This window comes from Sebastes fasciatus, chromosome 5 (genome assembly GCF_043250625.1).
Source record: "Sebastes fasciatus isolate fSebFas1 chromosome 5, fSebFas1.pri, whole genome shotgun sequence".
NCBI classification, from domain to species: Eukaryota; Metazoa; Chordata; class Actinopteri; order Perciformes; family Sebastidae; genus Sebastes; species Sebastes fasciatus.
The window spans coordinates 4053142-4076882 of record NC_133799.1 but is presented as its reverse complement, the minus strand read 5'-3'; the positions used below and the strand labels follow the sequence as shown (position 1 = coordinate 4076882).

General features: G+C 39.3%; 1 protein-coding gene across 2 annotated transcripts in view; it reads left to right on the top strand.

The window, feature by feature from the left end:
- The window catches only part of LOC141767364 (adhesion G protein-coupled receptor D2), a 105938-nt gene that overhangs the window by 19152 nt on the left and 63045 nt on the right, over positions 1–23741 (top strand). For both annotated transcript variants that reach the window (XM_074634578.1, XM_074634576.1), the window contains one exon: positions 1544–1664. In XM_074634578.1, the coding sequence (XP_074490679.1) occupies positions 1544–1664 (121 nt within the window). The remainder of the gene's footprint in view (positions 1–1543; positions 1665–23741) is intronic.

Below are 23741 nucleotides of genomic sequence, written 5' to 3'. Positions count from 1 at the left end.
AGTTTTCTGTATTGGCTTTTTTTTTATTATTTAAAAGCTCTTGTTGACTTGTCATTTTCATATATATATATATATATATAGTTCCAATGAGTTGACACAGTATTATTTATGAAACCTTGCATCAAATTATTATTATTAATTGGAGGGTCTTGTCTTTATACTGACTTGCTTGTAAGGACAGGAAGTAAGGCAGTTGTAGTGTTGTTATTAATATTATAATGAAGATTATGAATTTTAGGGAACCTCTGAGAATAAGTTGAAGACATACAGTATAATATGAATGTAATACTATCTCTCAGCAGCTGCAGTCTGAAATTAGCAGCACTTCTACTGTCTTTCAAGAAAACTATTGATCAAACCCTAATTCAAATATTCATATTCTGAAATGATCTTTAAAGTATTTGGATGGAATAATTTATTATAGCTTGCAATGGTAGGATGCAATATATATCCATTTTTATTTTTCATTTTATATATATTATTTAATCATCTAATACTTGTTGCTGCCCAGGGTTGAATGGTAACGAAAAAAAAAAAAAAAAAGCAATATTTTGGGTTACGCAATGACTTTATGAATTTTAAAAATAAGATGTATTTATTAATGTGCAACTTCTGTAGCTCTGTATTCTTCATATGCATCAACATAATACACTTGTTTTATTGTTTTATAGATTCTATGTCTGCCTGTTGAATTATTGAGAAGAATTGTGATTGGTCATTTCATAACTACATGTTTTTTATTATCTGTAAAATTACTTGTGAAAAGTTACTAGTTAAGTGTTTACTGTGGCTAAAATTACCTTGTTACATTATGTTCTTTGTGACTGTTGCACTGCGATGTCCTTGCAGAAACAATATCTTGTTGAGCTCTATCACTCGCTTCCTTTTTTTGGCACTGCTGTTAGCTCATCAGAGTGAAACTCTGCTGCGTGTGATCGAGTAGATTTCCCCCAGCGACCTTATATATGATCCTATCGGTGAAAGTCATGTTTCAAGTGTATATGTTTTTTCACCACCTCAGCCCACCGGGGCTCACAGTAGGTGCTTTATGAATGTTCTCAAAGCAGGCCTTGAACCATTTGGCACCCCTGGGTGGCAGCCGTCTCGGAAACTCAAACACATTCCTCCGCTGAATAAACTAGGGCTTGCCGTCCGCCGTGTCACACACACACGAACACACACACAGCTGGTGCGGTTTGGCGGTCACCTGAGCGGGAAGATAATTCCACTCTAAACAGAATTAAGGCGGATTTAAGGTGGGAAGTTGTCACCCCATGAGCCTTTCCAGCCGCACAGTGTTGTATATGGAACGAGCAGCCTGCCAAAGCTGCTCAGTTTTGTCCAAAAGGAACTGAGAAGTTGAGAAACACAGGATTGAGTTCAGGACGATCAGGGAGGAAGTACAATTTTTAGGGAATACTTTAATTTATTTTATCTGGTAATAATTTTTGTGTGTTTGCCAATATGTATGTGAATATGCTTACATTCTTGTGCTGTGATTTGTTCTGTGTGTGCGTGTGCGTGTGCTTGTGTGTGAGCACAGGGCTGCAGTGAAAGCAGTGTTGGTGTTGCTGCCCATTCTCGGATTGACGTGGCTGTGTGGTGTCTTGGTGCCTTTCTCCATTGTCATGGCCTACATCTTTATCCTCCTCAACTCCCTGCAGGTACACACACACACACACACAAACACACACACACACACCATTCGCGTCTTCGCGTCCGCCACTGTAGCAATCCCACATGCTTGGCACACGGGAGAGACTTCAGTTGGTTGCAATCTCAACCTCACCCCTAGATACCGCCAGATCCTACACACTGTTCCTTTAAGGGCATAATTAGGGTCCATCAATCAATCTGTTTTTCTAAGCAGACACTGGACTTTCAAATAAAATAAATTACATTTATTTTGGTCTAATTAGTCTATCATTGTTTAATATTTTCACTTTCTTACAAAATTAATGTTATTTTTATTAGCCTATGTCAGTATGAACAGACTCCTAAAAACATGGGAAATCCATAATGATAACTAGATACTTAACCAGACCTCACTAATAGGAGGCAGTTCACTGAGGAGTGATGCTTAAAATCTGTAAATACGGAAACGTAATTGCAAAATGCAGTCCTATAATTCCTGAAGTGCATCTCGTGGTCTTTTATACAAGGCAGGCACAATGGACTGACTAAAATGCACATGTGAAGGTACATTTTAGCGGGGCTTTAGCACTTTGAACATAAGTTTTAATTCTGTATTGTCTACGATCGAGTGTGGTCACATATATGCAGCGATAAACGTAGGGGCGCAACCCCAAATTGCTCCCGAAGGCGTAGCCATCGGTGTGTGAATGAGTATTTAGATTAGATCCTGATGGGCAAAGTTGGCACCTTAGCAGCCTCTGCCATCAGTGTATGAATGTGTGTGTGAATGAGTGAATACTGACATGTAGTGTAAAACGCTTTGAGTGGTCGGAAGACTAGAAAAGCACTTTATAAATGCAAGTCCAAGTCCATAAACACGCTTATAGCAGAAGTTATTGTTCTGGCACGGTTTGAATCTGCAGTGGAGGCTGTCTGAACACTGTGGGGAGAAAGACTCGCCGCCCAGTCTGTTTTTGTTTCGTTCTGCTAATTGACACATGGGGGTGATGCCGTCGTATATTACTGTAAATGATTGAAGTGTATCCACAGATATACCCGACTTCAGTTGAACAATGTCGGCATACAGTTTGACACAAATCGTTGTCAGTTGACTAACCCGGCTAACCATGCTAAGCCGACTAGCATGCAACAGCTGACAGACAACAACTGGTGCGCTGCCAAAACCTCCGCGTAAAACTCCTCTATAATTTCTGTTAAATAGACTATCCTGAGAGCTCAACAGGCTGCACCTGCACCTGCAGCGGTCGCGATGAATTCATTAATATTCTGCGGGCCGTTTGTTGTCTGCAGACCACCAGCTGACGATCACTAATCTGTGATCCGTTTCAGTCTTAGTCGACTAAGATTTCTTTAGTTGATTAGTTGTTTTTTATGCTTTTCTCATGCTGAATGACTTATTTCCAAGAAATGTATGAGCACATCTCTGGTAAACACGAGATTTAAAGCGGTGCTTTTGTGTGATTCTTTGCGGAGAAACTCAGTTTTACAGATTTGTCCGCTAAATCAACTAATCGATTAGTCAACAAAATCGTATGAGTGTTAATCGACTAAGAATTTCTTTGTTTGAGGACAGCCCTCGTTTCCTCAATACTAAAATTCATTAAACACAGGATTGAAACATCATTATTGATTTATTTGAATCAATGTACTAACAATAAGGAAACTGAAAAACAAGAGTAAGCAGGCATATTGTTTTTACAAATGTGAATTGCTATTGTCAAAAATGACTGACTGGGCTTTCGAAATACCTGAATCCAAGCATGCATCACTCTGATAGAGGTGGCACTATTGGTAACAGAGATGTAAATTGAATTTTACTACCTAAACATTCTTGAAAACAGCCATCCAACATCTGTTGTAATAAAGTAGAACAAATGTAAGACTAAATAACGCCACAGCTAAAAACTTGTGAGCAACTTCAAATAAACTTCAACAGTTTATAGGCTGTAAGCTGCTTCTTTTTTTCTTTCTTCAATGAGAAACAGAAAGGTTTTCCATTATACATTGTAATTCTTCCCTTCTCTCGTGCTGAGGGTACACAGACTGTCAAGGCTTTTATTTGTCAGTGACAAGGCTGAAGCAGAGAGGGGAAAAAAGAGCCTTGGTCTGGCTTGTGTTAAGCAGGTGCCTCATTGTAACAAGGAAAGTTGATTTGTAGTGTTTGTTTGATTATCCCTGCTTTATGTATTCAGAGGTCAGCATTATTGTGGTTGTTTGTGGCTTATCAGCGTTGATTTTCTGCTTTTAGTGCTGAAATTCAACTTGACGTTTTGTCATAAATTTTAGGAAAGGAATATATTTTTATTGGCACTGTATAGATATACATATCAAAATCATAACACATACTGCCACGAGTAGTTTACCTGTGTGGGCATCACAGCTCCATTTGGTAATTGTCACAATTTTGTGAAATATTGTTTTTCACATGGCAAAAGAGTAGCCTATTTTCCTACTGCACTGCAGGGATTGAGGAGAATGTGAGGATGAAATCATGTAATTCTCCGACTGCGGCAGGCAGACCCACATTACCCAGCTTCCCCAGCATGTCCAGATCAGCCGCTCCGATTTGTAGTCGTCTTTTAATCAGCTGTATCTTTAATTGAGCTGTATATTTAACGAGAAAATCAATAGAGGTTTTAGCTGCAGTCTGATCATTAAGCAAGGCCCCTCGGTTGCCATAAATAGTTTCTGTTTCCCCCTCATATCTAATTATATTTTTTCCATGTCGACAGTAATTAATACTGAAGGTTTTTCTGGGCTCTTATTATACGACTTCACTGCTTCACATGTTAACACGTCAAATGGATTTCTAATCTGTTTCATTCATCTGTCTGTCTCTGTTCGGTCAGCTGTCCACCTGTCCGTCAGCAATTCTTCTCTTCGTCTATATGCCCACCTCTCTGTTAATCTGTCTTTCTGTCAAACTGTAACTGTTAACAGCCGTGTTAATTAATCATTATCTTCTCCCATCCTTTTTAGTCACATCGCTTGTCATAATTCTGGCGTATCACATATTGCAAATAGTAATAAACTTCCAACAGTTTATGGACCAGTTACAGTTACAGTTTTATTATGAATCAGTTACAAAATGACCTGAATCTTAGAGAGCTGGTCTCACTGAATGTCTTTAAAGTGCTTCTGAAAGACTTGTAAGCAAGCACATCTGGCTGTAGATGTTTTGAATGCTGTTGAATATGTTTTTGACACATTATGATTCTGTAATTAACTCTTTGTCTTCGTTTTTAAATTGTTATGTTTTTTTATTTCTGCAACCGTGTAACTGTGCTGCTGCCTATCTTGGCCAGGACACTCTTGGAAAAGAGATTTTTAATCTCAATGAGTTTTTACTCCTGTTTAAATAAAGGTTAAATAAAAAATAAAAATAAAAGTACACTAAAAAAAAACACCACTTTTAAGAAAGATAGTTAGTTAGAAAGATGGTGATGGCGCTTGCAACTGTGGCTTCCTTTTCAAGACCTGGTCCTCAAACATCTCTTCTCAGCACAACATTAACAACCCAGAAACTACCAACACCTTGCCTTGTGCTACCTCTTTTGCATGTTGTTGCATTGCTTATTCCATCCATTGGCCATGCATCGTGCACAGGGCAAGAAAAATGGCAATAAATTCCTAAAAAACAACAACTAAATAACCCGGATCATTTAACATGTTTTTTGTTTGTGTTGACTGGGTTTCTGGGTAGCTGTAGGAGGCCCCTGCAATAACCAGCTGCTCCGCTATAATAGAGCTACAGAGTGTGTCTTTAATAAGCCTCAACAGGTCAGGACACTACAGAAACCCCACCGGGCACCAAGCTGCTCCAGTGACACACTCCATTGACCCCACTGCTCTCCGCTCTGCATGGGGTGGAGTGACACTCGTAGTGGCAATCCTCAAGATCCTGTGTGTTTTCAGAGGATTTCCAGACATCTTGAGCTAAAGCACTTATTGCTGTGCTGTGGCTGTGTTTTTGTTCACTAATTCAAATAGTGTGGGCATGACTGTAACGTTCTCATGCTATAACATTTCCGTAGGTGGCGTTCTTTTCTTTGCCTGTTTAGCCACGATAGTGACAGAGTAGCTTTCTAATTAGAATTACAAATGATCCTTTTCAGCTTCTGCTGAACACAAGGATAAGATAAGATGATCCTTATATTAGTCCCACAGCGGGGACATTTGCATTGCTAAAGCAGCAAAGGGGACAGCCCAACAAGAGGCATCAGTAAAAACATACACATTACACTATGATGGTAGACATTATACCACCTAAACATCAACATGCTTGCATCATCATTTTGAGTATGTTAACATGCTGGGCTTAACCTGGCTGTTAGCGTGGCTGTAGTCTCATAGTGTGGTTGTAATTGTTGTTTTCCTTAATGATCCAATATGTTAATTCAACCCCACATTACAATAGACCACTGTTGTTATATAGAAGACAGTTCTCGCCTCCTCAATGCTATTGATCCCTTTGGGAGGAAGAGAACAGCTGAACATATAGTCCCACCATAATGGCTACTCATAAAGATGATGAAATGTGTGAAACCTTAACAACAATGCATGCAAAACCTGAGCTGGTAGGCGGGAGATAAAAAAATAAAAATAAATAAATAAAAATGCTCAAGTTTTTTAGGAAATCGTTTTTTATTTGCAGCTGTTGTATTTTCAATGGGGCCAGCCAAAGCAACATAAAGCTTAAGCGGCAAGCCTTTACTGTTAAATCAATAAAACAGATAATGTTGACAAGCCTTTTTCATTGCACTCCCTCACGCCCTCCCTCCTCTTTCCTCTCCATCCTGACAACGCTGTCTGAAGTGTCTGCTGTTGCTGTTATTTTTCTCAATAGAGACCTGAGCCGGCCGTTTTCAGCAAACATACTGTAGACCTGGCATAAATGCATGTACACTGCAATGACCTCAGCAATCAGGGCTTTTTGTTTTTTACTTGTGTTACATTCACTGATGGCAGACGATGCTCAGTTTGAATGAAAGTCACATCTAGGACGTACGTGTTTATATTACACTTCATCACCGCTTCATCACTTATGTGGAAGACAACAGAGCATGTTTGCTTTTTTCTTAACTAGTCTGCTGGTCATGGTGAAGCACCAGCCCGTTCTCATTCCCAGGGCGTCAAATACAGAGGCTTTGTCACAGGTGTCGGTGTTCGGTACTGCCGCATAAGGCACCCATTAGTGCTGGTATGAAACGCAACGGGCGTTCCATTAACTACAATGTAAAACCATCCGCGGCAACAGTAAACGCTCAGAGAAAGTGCGTCGGGAATGTGGTGACATAGTTTAAAGAGCGAAAAGACACGCACCGAGTGGACGGGAGGAGAGGTGGATGGGTCCGACAAACACAAGGCTTTCATCCAGGAAACCGCTGTTCATGTCCTGTAGCGTTAAGTTTCACTTTCACGTTACAATCAGCTGTTCGTTCGTGTCCCGTGTTCACAACGTCCAGTGTCATTTCCACTGTACAAACATAGTAGTTTTAACCATGTAGTTCTTTCCTAAACCTAAAACTGTAGTGGCTTTGTTGCTAATCCTAAAGTGATGCCAGGGGGCGTGACAAAGTGGCGCTTTAGGTGACGAGTTGGGATGCGAACGTGTTGGAAGCACCGTATTTGCATCTGTAGTTCATGCAGCTAAAGAGATACTCTATGTTGTTATTTTGAAGTTTCAGGATTTTCACCAAACCCAGTTTTGATCGATGCAGTAACCTTAAAAAGTCAAACAACGCTGTGTTTTTTTTTAGGATGGAGTTGTAGGAGCCGCGAACAATTTTCAGAAAGGAGTAATGATTAATGTTAATTAGGTTTGTTATGGTTTATATTTTTGGTATTGGTATTCGTTAGTGTTGGGCATATTGTCATTTATAATTGTCATTTATTATTATTTGATTGCAATGATTTGTGAGATTTGGGTCACATGGATAGTGTGTTGTAGTATAGTTTATATAATCAGCTGTTCACCTGGGTGCCAGGGGGAAGAGAGGGTGAGCGGGTCGCCGTGTTTTTTGATGACCGCTATTTTTCTCACATTTTATTATCCTGATTTTGCGCATGTTATAAATAAGTTGATCATTTTAATTAAACCAGATTTTTGTTCAAGGTATTTTTTGAATCTCAGTGTATCATTTTCGTAGCTTGCGGACAAGCGAACCGGGCCCGACCTCAGCCTCTCATCGGCTTTTAGTTTGTTCCCTGAAGTCGTTACAGGAGTGAAATAATTATTTTGTTAACATTCATGCATCTTTGAAATTGTGTTTTTTAAGATACTTCAAATGCCCAATTGTGGAATAAATCACAATACAATCATGTCATGTCACACATTCATTCCAAACAAGATCATCAAAAACACAAAACTGTATTCATGTAGTTTGCATCGGACAGCGTGAACGTGATGCATACAGAGTTTTGAGTGCTGTCCCTCAGAGTCGATTCTAACTTCCTACTCTGAGCCAGTAGTTTTTATGAACATCTTCACCATAAATACAGGCATGCCTCATCTGCTTCCTTATCAAGCTGGAGATAAATAGCATGGGGTGTTGTATGTGTGGGTGCGTGTGAGAGAGAAGAGGGACTGGGGGCTCTTTGGGTAGCCCATAAATCGCTCCACCCTTCGTCATCCAATCTCTGGGCAATGTCATTCAAAACCCCCGCACTATCCATTACCTGGGTATAATAGGCTCCTGGCCATGCAGTGTCCATCTTATTATTAGCCCATAACTTTAAACTATCAATAACTTTGAGCTGCAGAGTGAGGCGGCGGGGGGAAGAGAAAGGAGGAGAGGGAGAAAACAAAGTAGAGAGGTGAAGGAAGTTAGGGAGTCGGAAAAGAAAATGTTAGGGTAGCGATCGTCCTCCGCGAGTTGTTGAGTCACTGTGGTTTTGTTAATATAATAATGTAATTTTGCAGGCAATGTATTTGTCAAGAATGTATCCTTTTACTTCTGTTATGTCCGTTTGCTGCCTGTGGAGGGCAACCCTGTGCCTTGTCATCACAGTGTGGAAATCTAGAGAAATCAATGAGCGGATTTCTCCGAGCCGTTTCATTCATATCACATTAAGGTCTTTCATATCACAGGAACTGATGACAACAATGTTTTTGTATTTCTTATGAAGTGAACAGACCGGCGAGTGGTAATGAGATTTTTACAGGCATTCAGTAAAGCTTTAGAAGTGAAATTTATCATTCACTCAGGGTTAAATCTGACTTTAGGAAAGAAACTGCATACGTCGATGAATGATGCAGTAATTGTATATTAGTTTAGTAATTCAGGAATTCAAAAGAAAATGGTACACAGCTGACCTGACATCACTTTCTGATGTCACCAGTTTGAAGTGGGAACGCTATTTTAATAAGCACGCTGTGAAAGAACAGCTCTCTTTCAGGTGTATATATGACTCTTTCAGATAAACAAGCACATTTTGTTGATCAGTATTATTATTTTACACTCCATCTGAACATAACGGTACGTTGCATCAGTGCATTCTTTCCATTTCCATCAGGGTATCTGTAGTTCATTCATCAGGCCGTCCAAAGCCATATTAGACACCAAATAATGCAAAGAAAAATTTACTGGAAAAGTCGCTTTTTACCCGAGGCATAGTTTTATCTTAAGGCTTCAAATGAGTATTGTTTCCATTGAAGCGAATGCATAAACACACACTCACGCACTTGGCTAGTGGAGCATGACATCAGAGTGGATCCAAGACACAGATATGATCAATACAGTGTTGCTCTGCTTATTGATTTTTGCCATATGGGAGATTTGTTGTGTGAGTAAGCAGTGCTTTTACAGCATCAGACGTGATTGTTTGAGAAGGGGAGATTTCTCTTTTTTGTCGATCCTGTAGCTCAGTTACTACACATTTGTACTTGTACTACTGGAGTCAGTGGTTTTATTCCCAGTTTAGCTTCATGCAGCTTCACTGGCAGTTTATCAGCCTTTTATTAAATATTATATAATGACAACCACCTCTGATATCACTGAACACAGCTGGAAAACCTGAGATAAAATTTGATCTTAGCTTGTCATGTTTTATTTTATTATTTGGGTTGTGCGATTATTTAATATTATTGAGTACTTTAGCTCAAAATGATTGATTTGGAGCACACAAACTAACAAAATGTGTCACAGATTTATTTATTGCTTTGCATATGAGACATTTTTTTCTGATTTGATGTCACACTGCTTTTAAGAGGTGCTTTGGTAACTTGATGAATTGTTGGAAATTGGGGGAAATGTCTGTCAGTTTTGGCAACTAATGAACATCAAACTGGATGTTGAGCTGACAAACGCTGTAACACAGAACCATTAATACTAATATCAGCCTTCCACAACCCATTCCCACTGCGAAGATGTGCCTCCTCAAAAGAGAGGTGTGAGAACAAGTCAGTGATTTGTGCAGAGCAGATGTAGGATTTTTTTTACTCTTCTGTTTTTGCAAACAGAGTAAAAAATAACAAAACATCTGTGAATGAGGCCTGATGATATTTACGGGGAGCTCTTATTTAGGTATTTAGGCCTTAACAGGTGGCAGGCAAGAGTGAAAACTTTCCTATATACTATAAGTGGTAGAAAGTGTGCCCTTAATATTACCTTGAGTCAACCTGCAGTTTTGAGGCTCTTGTAAAAGCCGGAGTAAAGCCATCTCCATCCTTGTTGTTGATCACTAGAAAACCAAATAAATCACATGTAAGTGGATCCATATTGGGGTCTCTGCTTTGCCTAACACTGTCACATATTAATCAGCTGTGATTTGCTGTTGTTGCTGTCTCGTAGCAGTGTGGTTCATGCGTCCCTAAAAAGCTGCTGCATCAAAAATATTCCCTCTTCAAATTATAATTTCAACCTTTACTTTAACTCTAACCCCATACGGTCCAATATAGATTAGAGAGCATCCACTGTTAAATTGGCCAGGTAAGTAATAAACGGAAAAAAAAAGCAGAGACTAAACCAGTGGATGAAAATAGGTTTTGGCCGGCTTGTGCTGAGCACAAGCCAAAAGCCTCCAGCGGGTGATGGTGGGGTTTGTGTGTCTGTGTCCGTGTCCGTGTCCGTGTGTGATCCTGTACTTCCAATCTTTTATTTTTTATGTAATGCCCTCATAAGTATTGTAAGTGTGTGTGCATGTAACCACTTGTCACCACTACCCACAACCCCCTACAGACCAAGGAGTTAGAAGTTATTTCAATTTCTCATTTGGCTGAAGAAACAAAACAGAACTTGGATCCAGTTTCCCAGTCAGTCATCAGTCCGCTCATCTGGACCTGCACAACCGGCCTATTCAACGCCACATTTTTGCTTTCCTGCCTCCCCGCCCTATTTCTCTCTTTCCCTGAGGCTCATTTGATTTTTTTTTTTTTTTTTTTTTTGCAGTGGCTGATATTTTGCCAATATTTAGTATTTTTTTTTAATGTAATTTGTATAATCCTCAGTAATGACAAGGATTCCCCCACAATGCCATTGCTGACGGGGTGGAAAAGCCAATGAAGCAGCGTTTTTTAATGAATTATTTTACGTTAAGCAGCTGCTTCAAACAAGGTGACCCATCACTACTATTCAATGGCAGGAGGAATATGCTTACTGCCAGTAAACAAGAGATGAAACCAAAAAATATAATGAAACAAAATGAAAACAAAAAATCACATTATTTGGAGGTTTTAATGTTGACATTAGGGGTGTTGCGATATACCGGTATTGACGATGACCGTCATATCTAAAAAAGAAATAGGGATATCATGTTAATAATACCCAAATTATAATATTGTACAGCACCTCTTAAATAATTTTATATATATACAGTTATGGTTACAGACTCTCTCTGCACCTCCGTACACTTGTATTTTGAATGCAATTCATTTGCCAAAATAGAGACAAAATGCACAATAAATAGAGTTAAAGATGAATTTGACTGATAGTATTATTATTATTATTATTATTTCAAGTATTCTATATGGCGATAATTTTGCGATGTGCATATTAAAACCAGCAAATTTGATTTTTTAGAAAATTGGATTTATGAATTTTGGTTTAAACGTATTCCAAAATTGTTCACAGACGTATAAGGAATATGATTTTGAGGGGAAAATCCACTAGGATTTTGTACACTGGTAATTTGAGAGTGTTCATTTTTATGTAGGTGGATTATAGTAAGTGATGGCAAAAATTTAAATGGCCGATATCAGCAAACCTTTTATCTGCACAGCCTTGGCTGTAACCCAGTCCTTGCCGCCTATACTCACACACTGTGAATGTATACATACACATACGGGGACACGTGCAGGAGCGTACACACACACACACATGGCAAACCTCTCACCGGTCAGATTATGGAGGGAAATGTTTTTCATTTTGGATTGTTTGAGAAAGCAGGAACCGTATTCCCTTGACGTTCTCATTCAGAGTCGGCTGCATCTCACAGCACGCAATTCAAAACAGCGGCCATCTCTCCCAGTGGAGTGGAGTTTACTGGATGTACTGGGACAGTAAGCATTTCTGCTTAATATGCTCTTGTTTGAGGGATATCTTTATCAATATCCTGTTCTCTGTTGACGTGCTTCATGTTGACTACTCTGACAAACTGATTTATAGGACATAGTAAGAATTTTCCATGGCTGAAAAAATTACACTGGAATGAAATATTATATTTATATCTCTTACACATACTTTATCCTTTGCTTTATATACTCAGACAGTATACTGCATATGCTTCATACACTAATAATTACTTTTGAATAGTTTTTTAAGATTGTCAAATACAGCACTAAAGTATAATTATTTTTTCTCATACTACACAAATATTATTTCATATTAATAGTAGCCTATAATTACACACCAAACACTTATATTTTAATATTTATACAATAATATTATATTTTAAAATACACAATTTAATATATTTATTGCTAATAAAGATTTTCAAGTGTTTGCTTAAGGAATTATATTTAAAAAAAAAAAACTATGCAAGGGTGATGAAAACTTTTAAGTTAATGTAGTCATAGGTAAAATCATGGAGATTTATTTATAAATCCATATTTTAATTAGTAGTCTCGGATAATTATGAGGTGGGGTTGAAAAACAAACAAATAAATGCACGCCATGATTGTTTGCATTCCCATTGCCTGGAAAAATAACTTTCCCTTTGAAAAAGAGTCCACTGTTTGCGTTGCATCCTCAATTACCCGCCGCGGCATTAAAACAATATTCAAACGGGATACCAAGGTCAGCGCTGGCTCCCACCACGCTTCTCTGAGATGGCACTCATAATGAGGATGTAGCACAGCTTTTTTAAGTAGTGTATTTATAGTGTGTTTTGTCTCAACTTGTACTTATTTTTTTCCCTTTTGTCTCTTTTCATCTTTTGCTGTATTTGTATTTTTATTTAACAACATTAACATTAGCGCTCTATTGCACATTTCATAATGCTGTATGTTCACCTACTTGAAGGGAGGATTTCAAACAGACAGACAGACAGAGGCTTAATCCGAGATATTAGCATCAAGGTTTTTGTACGGAAAAAAAGCCCTCGTTAAAATGGTCACCTTGGTACCCTTGAAACTAACTGAAAAGGAGTCAGTGAAAGAAGCTGTTAAAAAATATCAGTCTATATTCTCTTGTTCTGTGAATATTAAGTCTGGGAGTGAAGAGACGGACAAGTAAAACTGAGCAAGGAGCGGCTGCAATTCAGATGAGGAAGGATTTTTTTTGGGTGGGGGGGGTGTGAAATACTATCGGAGAGATCAGTTTTTAAAGAACCGGCCTGGGAAAATAACATAGTGAGAATAATAGGCTTCCTGTCAAAAGAGGCGAGAGAATTCCTGTCATTGCTCACGCCGGCACCCCTAAGACCTCTCCTTGTGTTAAACCTGCCGGCATTTATTTGCCTTAGAATTACCTGCCAGCTCAATTTAGTAATAGCCTGTGTCATAAGAAAGCAAACCATCCCCTTTGCCCCTTCCCTGCCATACCTGTATGTCTGCACTTCTGTGTGTGTGTTAGGGAGAGAGAGTGAACTCTGATTTGCCTACTTATTGCACTTTTGAATTTTCATCCGTGCTTTTTAGTGATACACGTGTGTGTTTCTATGATTTTATGTTTGTGCGTGTGCACATATGCATGTCAACAGGCGTGTTATCCCATCAGCTGACTCCCAACTTCATGACCTCACTTCTCCACATCCCCTCCCCCCTCCCCCGTCGTCCAAACCCACACAGGAACAACTCCGACACCCGAAATTACCCACGTCGAAACAATGACCGTTCTATTTATAAGTTCACCGCTTTGCCTTTTGTATTGGCTGACACCACTTCACATGTGCTCACACACACACCCACACACACATACACACACACACCAGTGATGGCTGGTGGTGACTAGGTTAGGGATAGTCCTGGTTTCCCTTACGCTGCCACGTCGCAGCAGATCTGTAGATTTGCCGGGCTTTGATGTATACTTTGCGGGTAATTAGTGAGAACTGGGTCAGCACAGGGCAAGAAAGCAGAAACCCTGTTGTTCTTCTAGTGGGTGGGTGGCAGGGAGGTGGAGGAGGAGGAGGGGACGGGGGTGTCGGGAGGTTAAAAGGCTGTCGAATATCAGTTCAAGTTTACGCGCGAGCCGTTTTCTTTTCGCTGCATTAAGGTTAAAGCAAATAAACGCTGCTGCCTCTCCTCTCTTTCTACATTATCTCAATGGATGGAAAACGTGATCCTGTTCTGCAGCTTTTTTTTATCATAGTTAGATTCATCATTAGTTTGGTTTATAAAATGAGAGAGGCAGTGTAGTTTAACTAAACAACAAACACAAATAGAAGCAGCCGAATTGATCCCCATTAAGTGAAGGTCTACTGTTCTTAAATCCCATATTACTCAGTTTTTATGATTTTTATTATAAGATCTACCACTGTTCATGATTCAATTGATATTAGAAGATTTATAGCAAATATACCTGAGAGAAATTACTATTATTGAATGTATTTTAAAACTTAATTTAGACTTAATAATAACTTTATTTAGGCTTGGTCAGCTGGCCAATCGGGTTAGTTGTCTCTACAATAATGATGCATTTGTGACTGAAAAAGAGAAGTGGGGTATAAGTGTTACTGTACATATAGAAATTTATAATGTATATGATTTATAATATAATATAGGGCTGTCTTCGACCAAAGAAATTCCTAGATGACAAACACAAAAGAACCACTTTAAATGTAATGTTTACCAGAAATGTGCTCAGAAGTTTCTTGGAAATGATTCAGCATGAAAAAGCATAAAAAATGACTAATCGACTTAAGAAAGAAAACGGCTGACTAATCGACTAAGAGGGGGCGGCCCTAATATAACATAATATAATATATTTATGTCAAAGGCTGTTGCACAATTTGATTTCATATTTAGTCGCTATGGTAATACTTTGAACCTGCTTAAAACAAAGCTGACAAATCAGGTGAGATAGTATTACTGTGTGAGTGACTAATCAAAAAAAATGTGCGTATGATTTTACTTTCATGATGCCCGTTTATGAATAAAAAACGGTGGAACATTGGAGAGGTTAAGTGGGGCAAGATGTGAAATATCATCCTTTGTTGAGAAGCGGCTGTCGAGAGCTTCAAACATACATTTGAAAGACCTCACCTATAGAATAATCACAATATTAAGTCCTGATTAACTGATAGTTTGCCAAATGATTGTACAATATAGTGTTCATTTCTGAAACACACACGTGATTTTTTTAAATGAACTGCAATAAATTCTAATTTTACCAGTCAAACAAAATTAATATTTGACAGTAACTCCATTTAAAACATGACAAGGGGTCCCTTTTAAACTCTGATTTACGGTACTAGTGTTTATCAAGACAACAACCTGTAAACATGGGCAGATCATTAAGAGAGCTTTTAGCACAATGTAAATCCCATGCAGAGATGATTTACTGGCAGTGTGTGGAGGTGTCTGGGGAGCAGGGCGGCTACCTGTGTATTTTACTACCACTACAGCATTGTGTGAAAGTAAACAAAACAGTGGCGATGGGAGCTGGGGAACAACAGCTCTGGCAGCAGGACACTGATTGGGATGTTGATCGTCCCCACTGGCCTCTTGCCCTTCCTGCTGTGGCCCCCGGCTCGTCCCCGACAGATACCCCGGGTCATTTCCCATGCGTGTCAACGCACACAGATATACACTCTTCCCTGTGAGTGTTTACAGCCACATGCTGATTCCTATTAATCTGCTTCTTGTCGGGACTGGGTGGAGGGAGGGACCTGGTGGGTTTGTGTTGGACTGGGAGGCAGCTGAAGGTGGGTAAAACATTCACACATACACACACACACACACACACACACACACACACACACACACAACCTGAAAGCCCCGTCTGACAGATTGCACCAGGCCTGGACTTCTTTTTACACTGAGCAGATGTGGTCTCCCACTTGTTTTCCTTAGTAATTATCCCTCATTAAGTGAAAGCATGTGCCAATCAAACAGCTTGGAGAGTGAGAGCAGGGCCTGGGCCAGGGCAGAGAGAGAGAGAGAGAGGGAGAGAGGGAGGGAGGGAGACCTATAGCCTCATCACCACAGTGTTTTAAAGCCCAGTGTCATTTCAGAGTCATTACTAGATTAAAGGCAAGCCTTGCCGTGGTTCGAGAGAGCTGCAGCAGCTGCAGCGCTGGCATTATTATGGCTCATTTGACTTTCTAGTGGTTACAAATTTGATGATTATCACATTTAACACTTGCCACGTTCAATTATAGCTTAATGCCATGTAGACTTTTCAGTCTTAAATAGAGGGGTGGGGGGTCTCTGTCATTATTTGCATTACCATCAATGCATTTATTTGATTTAAAATGTGATCATGTCAACAGTATTGCACTTCATTGACATTGAATAGGGCATTTTTCTTTTGGAAATATTTAAAGCTTAATTAAATGTATTTCTTATATTAACATCTAATCAAATGACTTCCTGCAATATGAAAGTTGTGTTATTTTGGTGCCTGTTGTAGTGACATTTTTATTTTTTTGCCTTACTGTTGAACTAAAACACAAGTTTTGGTTTATCCATCTGTCTATCTGTCATTTTATTAGTTTTGGTTTGCTAGTTTTAACCAGTGGGCAACCTCTGTGTATTAAAAATGAAGCCTGAGCCTTAAACTTGCATTCTTTCTAATAGCCAGCAGGGGGCGACTCCTCTGGTTGCAAAAAATAAGTCTGATTGTATAGAAGATTATGAGAAAATGACCCTACTTCTTACTTGATTTATTACCTCAGTAAGTCTCAATCGCTAGTTTCAAGTCTTCTTCAATACAGCATGATGTTCATTTAGTAAATTATGGTCCCATTTAGAGTCAAATAGACCACAAAGCAGGGGATGCTTTAGGGCGTGGCTACCTTGTGATTGACATGCCGCTACCACGGCGTTGTCCGGTCTTGGAATTGTCCTTGTTTTCGTCTTAGAACTTTAACCCTTTCACAGTGTGTTTTCAGTTCATTAAAGTTAATTGTAACATTTTGGTTGCCTAAAAATATCTTATTCAGCGTTCGGTTGGACTTAGCTCCACCCTCTCGTGTCACTTCTGGTTGCAAAAAATACAAGATGGCAATGACCAAAATGCTGAACTCAAAACTTTAAAACGGCAGTCTACAAACCAATGAGTGACGTCACAGTGACTACGTCCCCTTCTTACACACAGTCTATGGTTTTAACACGTTTTTTTTAAATCATAGGCAGCTGCTCTCAGCCCACCAGCTCACAGAAGCTAATTGTACATTAATAGTCAAGCGTAAGCCCAAATAGACACTGATATTTTTATTGTGAATTTGCAAAAAAAACTAAAACAGACCTAAAATGTGAGTGAATTAAAAAATGACAGGTGGTAATAAACAGGGATGCCCATGTTTCTCTGTTTCTGTTGATTTGTTAGAAGGACATTCTTTGCTAAAACATGAGTCAAAAGAACTTGATACAGTGATATAGTACCATGACTCATTTTGTGCCCTCTAGTGGTAACACCTAATGCAGCTTTAAGTCCGCCACTACTTCCTACATTCTATATCCCAGTCATTCCCAAAGACGGGGTCGGGTCCCACAGGTGGAGATTTTTTTAGCATCGCCAAATACATTTGCAGAATTTCTTCCATACTCTTTTATTTACATTTATATCTGCAGTTCACCTATGAGCCACACGAGGGAGCCTGAATATTCCTATTGTTCTGATAATTGTAGCCTACGTATTGGATCTAATATGAAATGCTAGCGCACATTCTGTTTGTTTTCCTGATGAGAGGAAAAAAACGAGAGCCTGTTAACTCAGACTAAGTGTATTTATTTGATCTCATTTATAAAGCATTTAACATGTTTTCAATAACACACACAAGACAAACTTGTGATTTATCAAACCTATATTTATACCTTCGAAATGGACGGTTTACCCTTTCAATATAATATAAGGTGACGTGGAAATGGCAGTAAAAATGGTCAGGAACGTTCATTTACGCCCAGATTTGCTCTTCTCACGATTTATAGCTATTGTGATTTGAGTCGCGATGGTTTGTCCCCATGACAAAAGTTTGGGAATCACTGCTCTGTCCGATATGTGAATGTGATCTTGATTGTGAACTGTAACTACAAATATAGGGAAAGTGAAACCTCAATTTCTGAAAACCTTTTTATGCAAAGTCTGTCAGACTTGAGTGAAAACCTGAGAGTTACCAGCTTTAAATTCCCTGATAGAAAATGATGGATGGAATAGATTTCTTTTTTTGTCCCACCATGCATTTCAGACAGTGATAAAAACACAAGTGATCCTCACACCAAAAGGGGGCTGGGAGAAAAGAGTCTCCTCCAAAAACTAAAAGAGAAAAAAGCAAAAAAAAAAAACGAAGATATATGAAGTCTTCATGTCAATGAACTACCATTCATTTTCACTTTGAAGTCCTGCGAACCGTAGTGAAGTGTGATTGCATGTGACAGTCGCCGAGTCTGCCGGTTTATCATGATAGATACACCCTGCCGCCACGGTGGTGCTGTAGCACACATGTACGCACATGCACGCACTCATATACGCACAAATGCATGGACGCAGAGACACACAGAAGTGGGTTTACGCAGACATATGCACACGAACACAGACATAGAACAGCACATACGACCCAAATCTTACAACGTGTTTCGAGGGGTATTATTTCAACTTTTAAAAGCTTCAAATCAGAAACAGAGAGCTGCTAGATAGAGCTGCACCTGCATTGTGAAGATACTAAGCGATAAAATGGGTTGATTTGCAACTTTTTCTCAGAGTTTTCTGCTTGCAATTATCTGTTATATTAAAAAAATAATAATAATGACAGGTACATGCACTGAATTATAAGAAATATTACCGCTCACATTTAGAAATGATTTATCTATAGTTTAAAGTGCATCATTTCTTCATATCCAAATGATGTATCTGTGGTCTTTTACATGCCCAACAACTACAAGGTCACAGATACAGCACAATAATGTACCACAAGACTCACCCATTGACAATTCACACCACTAAATAAGCCAAATATACTCTCTCTCTGTCTTTCTCTCCCACCTTCATGGACACACACTCACACTTCTTGATCTTGACACATGCCATTAACCTCAGCTCGGCTCACCTCAGCTGGGAAACAGGAGAGCAAACGCATCCCATAATGGTACCTGGAGCAATCTTTTTCCTGTTTTGTACCCAAAAGCAACTTGTTCAGACTTTGCATATTGCATCCATTTGTCATTGTTAGTCAAGGGCACCGCAACGCAGTCTTGTCAGCGGTGCAATTTTAGGTGTCCCGTTCAAACGTTACTGTGTATGCGTACGGTGTGTGTGTGTGTGTGTGCACATGTATCTGTCAGGGGGTTTTAAATTTGTTTTCATGCCTACGAATGTATGCATATGAATAACTGGACACATTGCACACTGGCTCAAAAAGAATAGACCAAGGGTAAACATCCCATTGTTCCCTGAGCAAAAAGCGTACACTCTTTATGTAAAAAACATTGTGCCAATATTTGTTTCTGCAGGTTAGGCACACTTGAATAGAAAACATGTAAGCTGAGGCTCTGTTGGCATACAGGTAGGGGAACATTTCTTACCCAACACTACAGAAATCTGAGTTAGTGGCAGGCTAGCAGCCAACTGTTCATATAGAAATTCCCGAATGAATAACCTTGCATCAAAAGCAGCATCACCTTCATTTCATTTGTCTTTGTCCCCTCGACCCTCTTTTTCTCATATTGTTTTGATGCTACGTTGGATGTTTTTTTTATCCTTTGCTGACCACCTGCAACATGCATGCCAATGTGTATTCCAGTGCAAAAAAACCCAATCAAAGTTTACATGAATTATGGTAAATGGTAAATGGACTTGCATTTAAATAGCGCTTTTCTAGTCTTCCGACCACTCAAAGCACTCTACACTACATTATGTCATTTGTACACATTGATTATTCATTTAGAGTGCAAATTGCCTATTGCATATTATGAAAACATATCTGGTATCTGCTGGACTGAAGCATTTTAAATGGTAACTTGTGGAAGATTTCATAGGTTAGGAGAGATCCACCATTTTTACACTTATCTGTATTTGTGTAAGTTTAAGTGGATGGGAGTGTGCACACTGGATTTATGCTTGTGTATGTGTGTGTGTTTCTGTCATAGCCCATATTTGGGAACTGTTGGACCAGTTGGGAAGACTTGCCTGCTTGGGGATAACGTCATTGTACCCGGTTAACCAGTTTGATTTAAAATAAATTCTTTCTTAACATGTTGTAGATTAAAGGACCCACCTTTTTTGTGGATGTCCAATCGGTGTTGATGGTAAAGTACTCAATTGAAGCGATAAATTCCTCAGTGGGTGTTATATTGACAGAGAAAGCTGCTCTCCTCTCCTGCTCGCAGAGTGCCTACATGTACCAGGATGCATTGCTTGCAAGCTTCGACGCCCGGAGGGTCCCAGCGAGCCATATCCTTTTGCACGGCTAATGCAGCTGCAAGCCTTGGCCTCTCTCCGCTGCATTTCTTCGGGTCGTGTACTCTAGTTCTTCCTTGCCTCCAACTATGTCAAATGACGTCGCTGGATACAGGAAGAACAACAGATTTTGCAGCTTTAAACTCAGCTTTCTCGTTCAATATAGCACGCACTGAAGAATTTATTACTTCAATCGACTACATTTACCATCAACACTAATTGGACATCCACACAAAAGGTGGCAAAACTTTCCCTTTAAAGGCCATAACATACTGGCGGCATTTTTTTTCGAGCGATTCATTCGAACTTCAATATATATTTTTTTGAACTGTTGTTTTTCTCCTGAGTACTTTCACAGTGAAGGGGAATATTACGCGATGAAAAAGAGAAGTGATTTTTTCCGAAACGAGGTCCATTTTCTGAGCTTTCGCACCGCGAATAAAAGGCATCGACCAAACACGGAGGCTCTCTTATCCGAACCAGGACAGCGCACAAAAGCAGTGCAGACTAGATCCACTCCTTCCGTTCTTCCCTTTCACAATAAAAGCCCTAGACATATAATATTCGAAGGGCAAGTAATTCACATTTTTGTGTCATTTATTTGTCAAGCCCCCGGTGTGTAAAGGCCTTGAGGCTTCTGTATGCTTCAAATGAACAGCGTGTCGTATGTGTGTATCAGGCTGGAAGTGTTTGTGGATCAATTCATATTAATATATCTGAATATGTATTGTACTGTATACATATCTGTGTGTATACACTGACATCTATGTGTATACATATGTTAGTGTCAGTAACCCTAGCACCTTATGTACAGTGCAATAGCACATGTATGTGTATGCACGTGTGTGTCCATGTGTAAAGTTCCTATAAACCAAACCCAGTCCCCAGCTGCTGTTTCTCAGGACTTGTTCTCTTCCAACATTTTTTTTCCCCTCTCTGTCAGTGGAAAGCTATGCAATTAGAAAACACCCTCGGAGATTGACAGTGGGATCACATACAATTTGACAAGGGGGCGCCACAGAAAGGCCCGTCGGATACCTAAGTATTTTTAATTAAACAGCTCTCTGCGCTCGCCGCGTGCTTTCCCTCGCCAGTTCAAAGACTCCTGCTTTGACCCATGTGTTAAAAGTTTGTATCAGTTTTCCATGGCTGTGTTTTGCTTGGCGCCTAAGACACGCAATCCTAAATTGTCTTGTTTAAAAGCTAGTTTGTTTACAGTTCACTCTCTTTCTCGTGCTCTCTTTACCACCACCACCCCCTCCGTTACATTACCACATGTGTGCAGTGTGATCAGGTTCAGGGTGTAGTTACCCACTCCCAACAGGCCCAGTTTGTGTAAACGCCTCAGATTTGAGTTCATTTTAAAGATTTTTTTTTTTTTTAAATCATGTGTATTAGCAAATGGAAAGATCTGCTACACAAGTCAACCTCTCGCTCCCCCATCATTCTGGTTTATTTACACGTTAAAACAAGTAAAATGGAGTGCTCATCTGTTACTTGGGTGCTTCATCAATAACATTTGTCCGTCTGATGTAAAATCGATATGACATACACTGACACAATGCCAGAGCAATGGCAAATGTGCCGTCATTTGTCATCGACTGGCAATAAAGATATGTCAGAATTGATTTTAGCCCATTTTCCCCCCCTCTCTCTCTCTCTCTCTCTCTCTCTCTCTCTCTCTGTCTCTCTCTCTCTCTCTCTCTCTCTTCCCTGCTCTTTTGCAGTAGCGGTAATAGAAAAAAATAAATGAATGTTATTATGACTGAGGCATGGTCAGCCTTGCCAAACTCAATTAATATTGGAGCAAGGGGCTGTAATGATTTGAGGGCCTGCGTGTTATGTTTTCATTGAAATGCCCTGCCAGAGATGTTAAAAAGAAAAAAGAAAAGAAGAGGGATGGATGGATGTTTGGGTGGGTGGGTGTATTCTCTGAGGGGAAAGGTTTTGTTTTGGCCTCCCGCTGAATATAGATGTTTTTAACAGATTTACAAACTCTTCCCTGATTTTTTTTTACTTTTCCTCTTAGTTCCATTTCTGGGTTCGCTGCCAGAGTGTTTTGTGCTCCGCAATGAAAAAAGAAAATCTAACCTTGGATTGATGGAGTTTATGGATCCTTAAATTCTGTTCAAACTGGAGGGAAATGCCCAGTATGTGTTCGTCGTTGGGTGGTGTGTTTATTTTTTTGGGGATGATGTTTTATTTTAAGTAAATATTTTAATGTAATTCATTCTTTATTGTGTTGTAGGGGTAGAAGAAAATATTGAGTATCGTGATATTATGTTTTGTGATACTGTATAAATTCTCAAAAACACTAGATTTTTAATAATAGTTAAAATGCAAAGATTAACTCCGTTAAAATACTTTATTTTATTTGCTAAATGATGATAAATGCAAATGCAGATCACACTATTCTGATTGCATAAAAAAGTAAACTTTTTTACTCAGATTGTATGCACAATATATCTCAATATATTGAATCGGAGCCCCTGTATCATGATACGTATCGTATCGCCAGATTCTTGCCAATACACAACCCTATTGTATTGTGCCGTTCTTATCTGTTAAATATAGGGGCTTTATGGCTTACTATAATTGTTATTTATTTAAAAAAAGCATTAGATGATATATTAATATTTTTTAATATTAGATAACAGGTGAAAAAATAATTAAAACAAAAAAGAAATCAGGATTAAAGTCAGATTATTAAAATGCCAGTTGCAATGCATATTCTATAAACAGCACCATGAGTGAGCTTTACTTGTATGCATTGTGTACAACTTATGCGCCTATGGACATTCCTGGTGATGCATTTTTCCTCCCTTGTTCATGCGGTTATTGTACAGTTTCATGTGGCCCTACAGTATATATATGTGTGTGTGTGTGTGCTCCACTCTGTGTCCGCTGCCGTGTGTATGTTTGTGTGTCAGATTTGCCATGGCGGTTTGTTGCCGCTGGGTTGTGTGTACCCAAGTTGCGCCGGTGGTAGCGAGCAACATCTGTTTCGGGGTTGTTGTTCCTCTTGGCTGCTTTTCAATTGGATTTCCTCAAGCAGGGCCAAAAGCTGTCACCTCTGCCAGGCTCTGTTAGCAA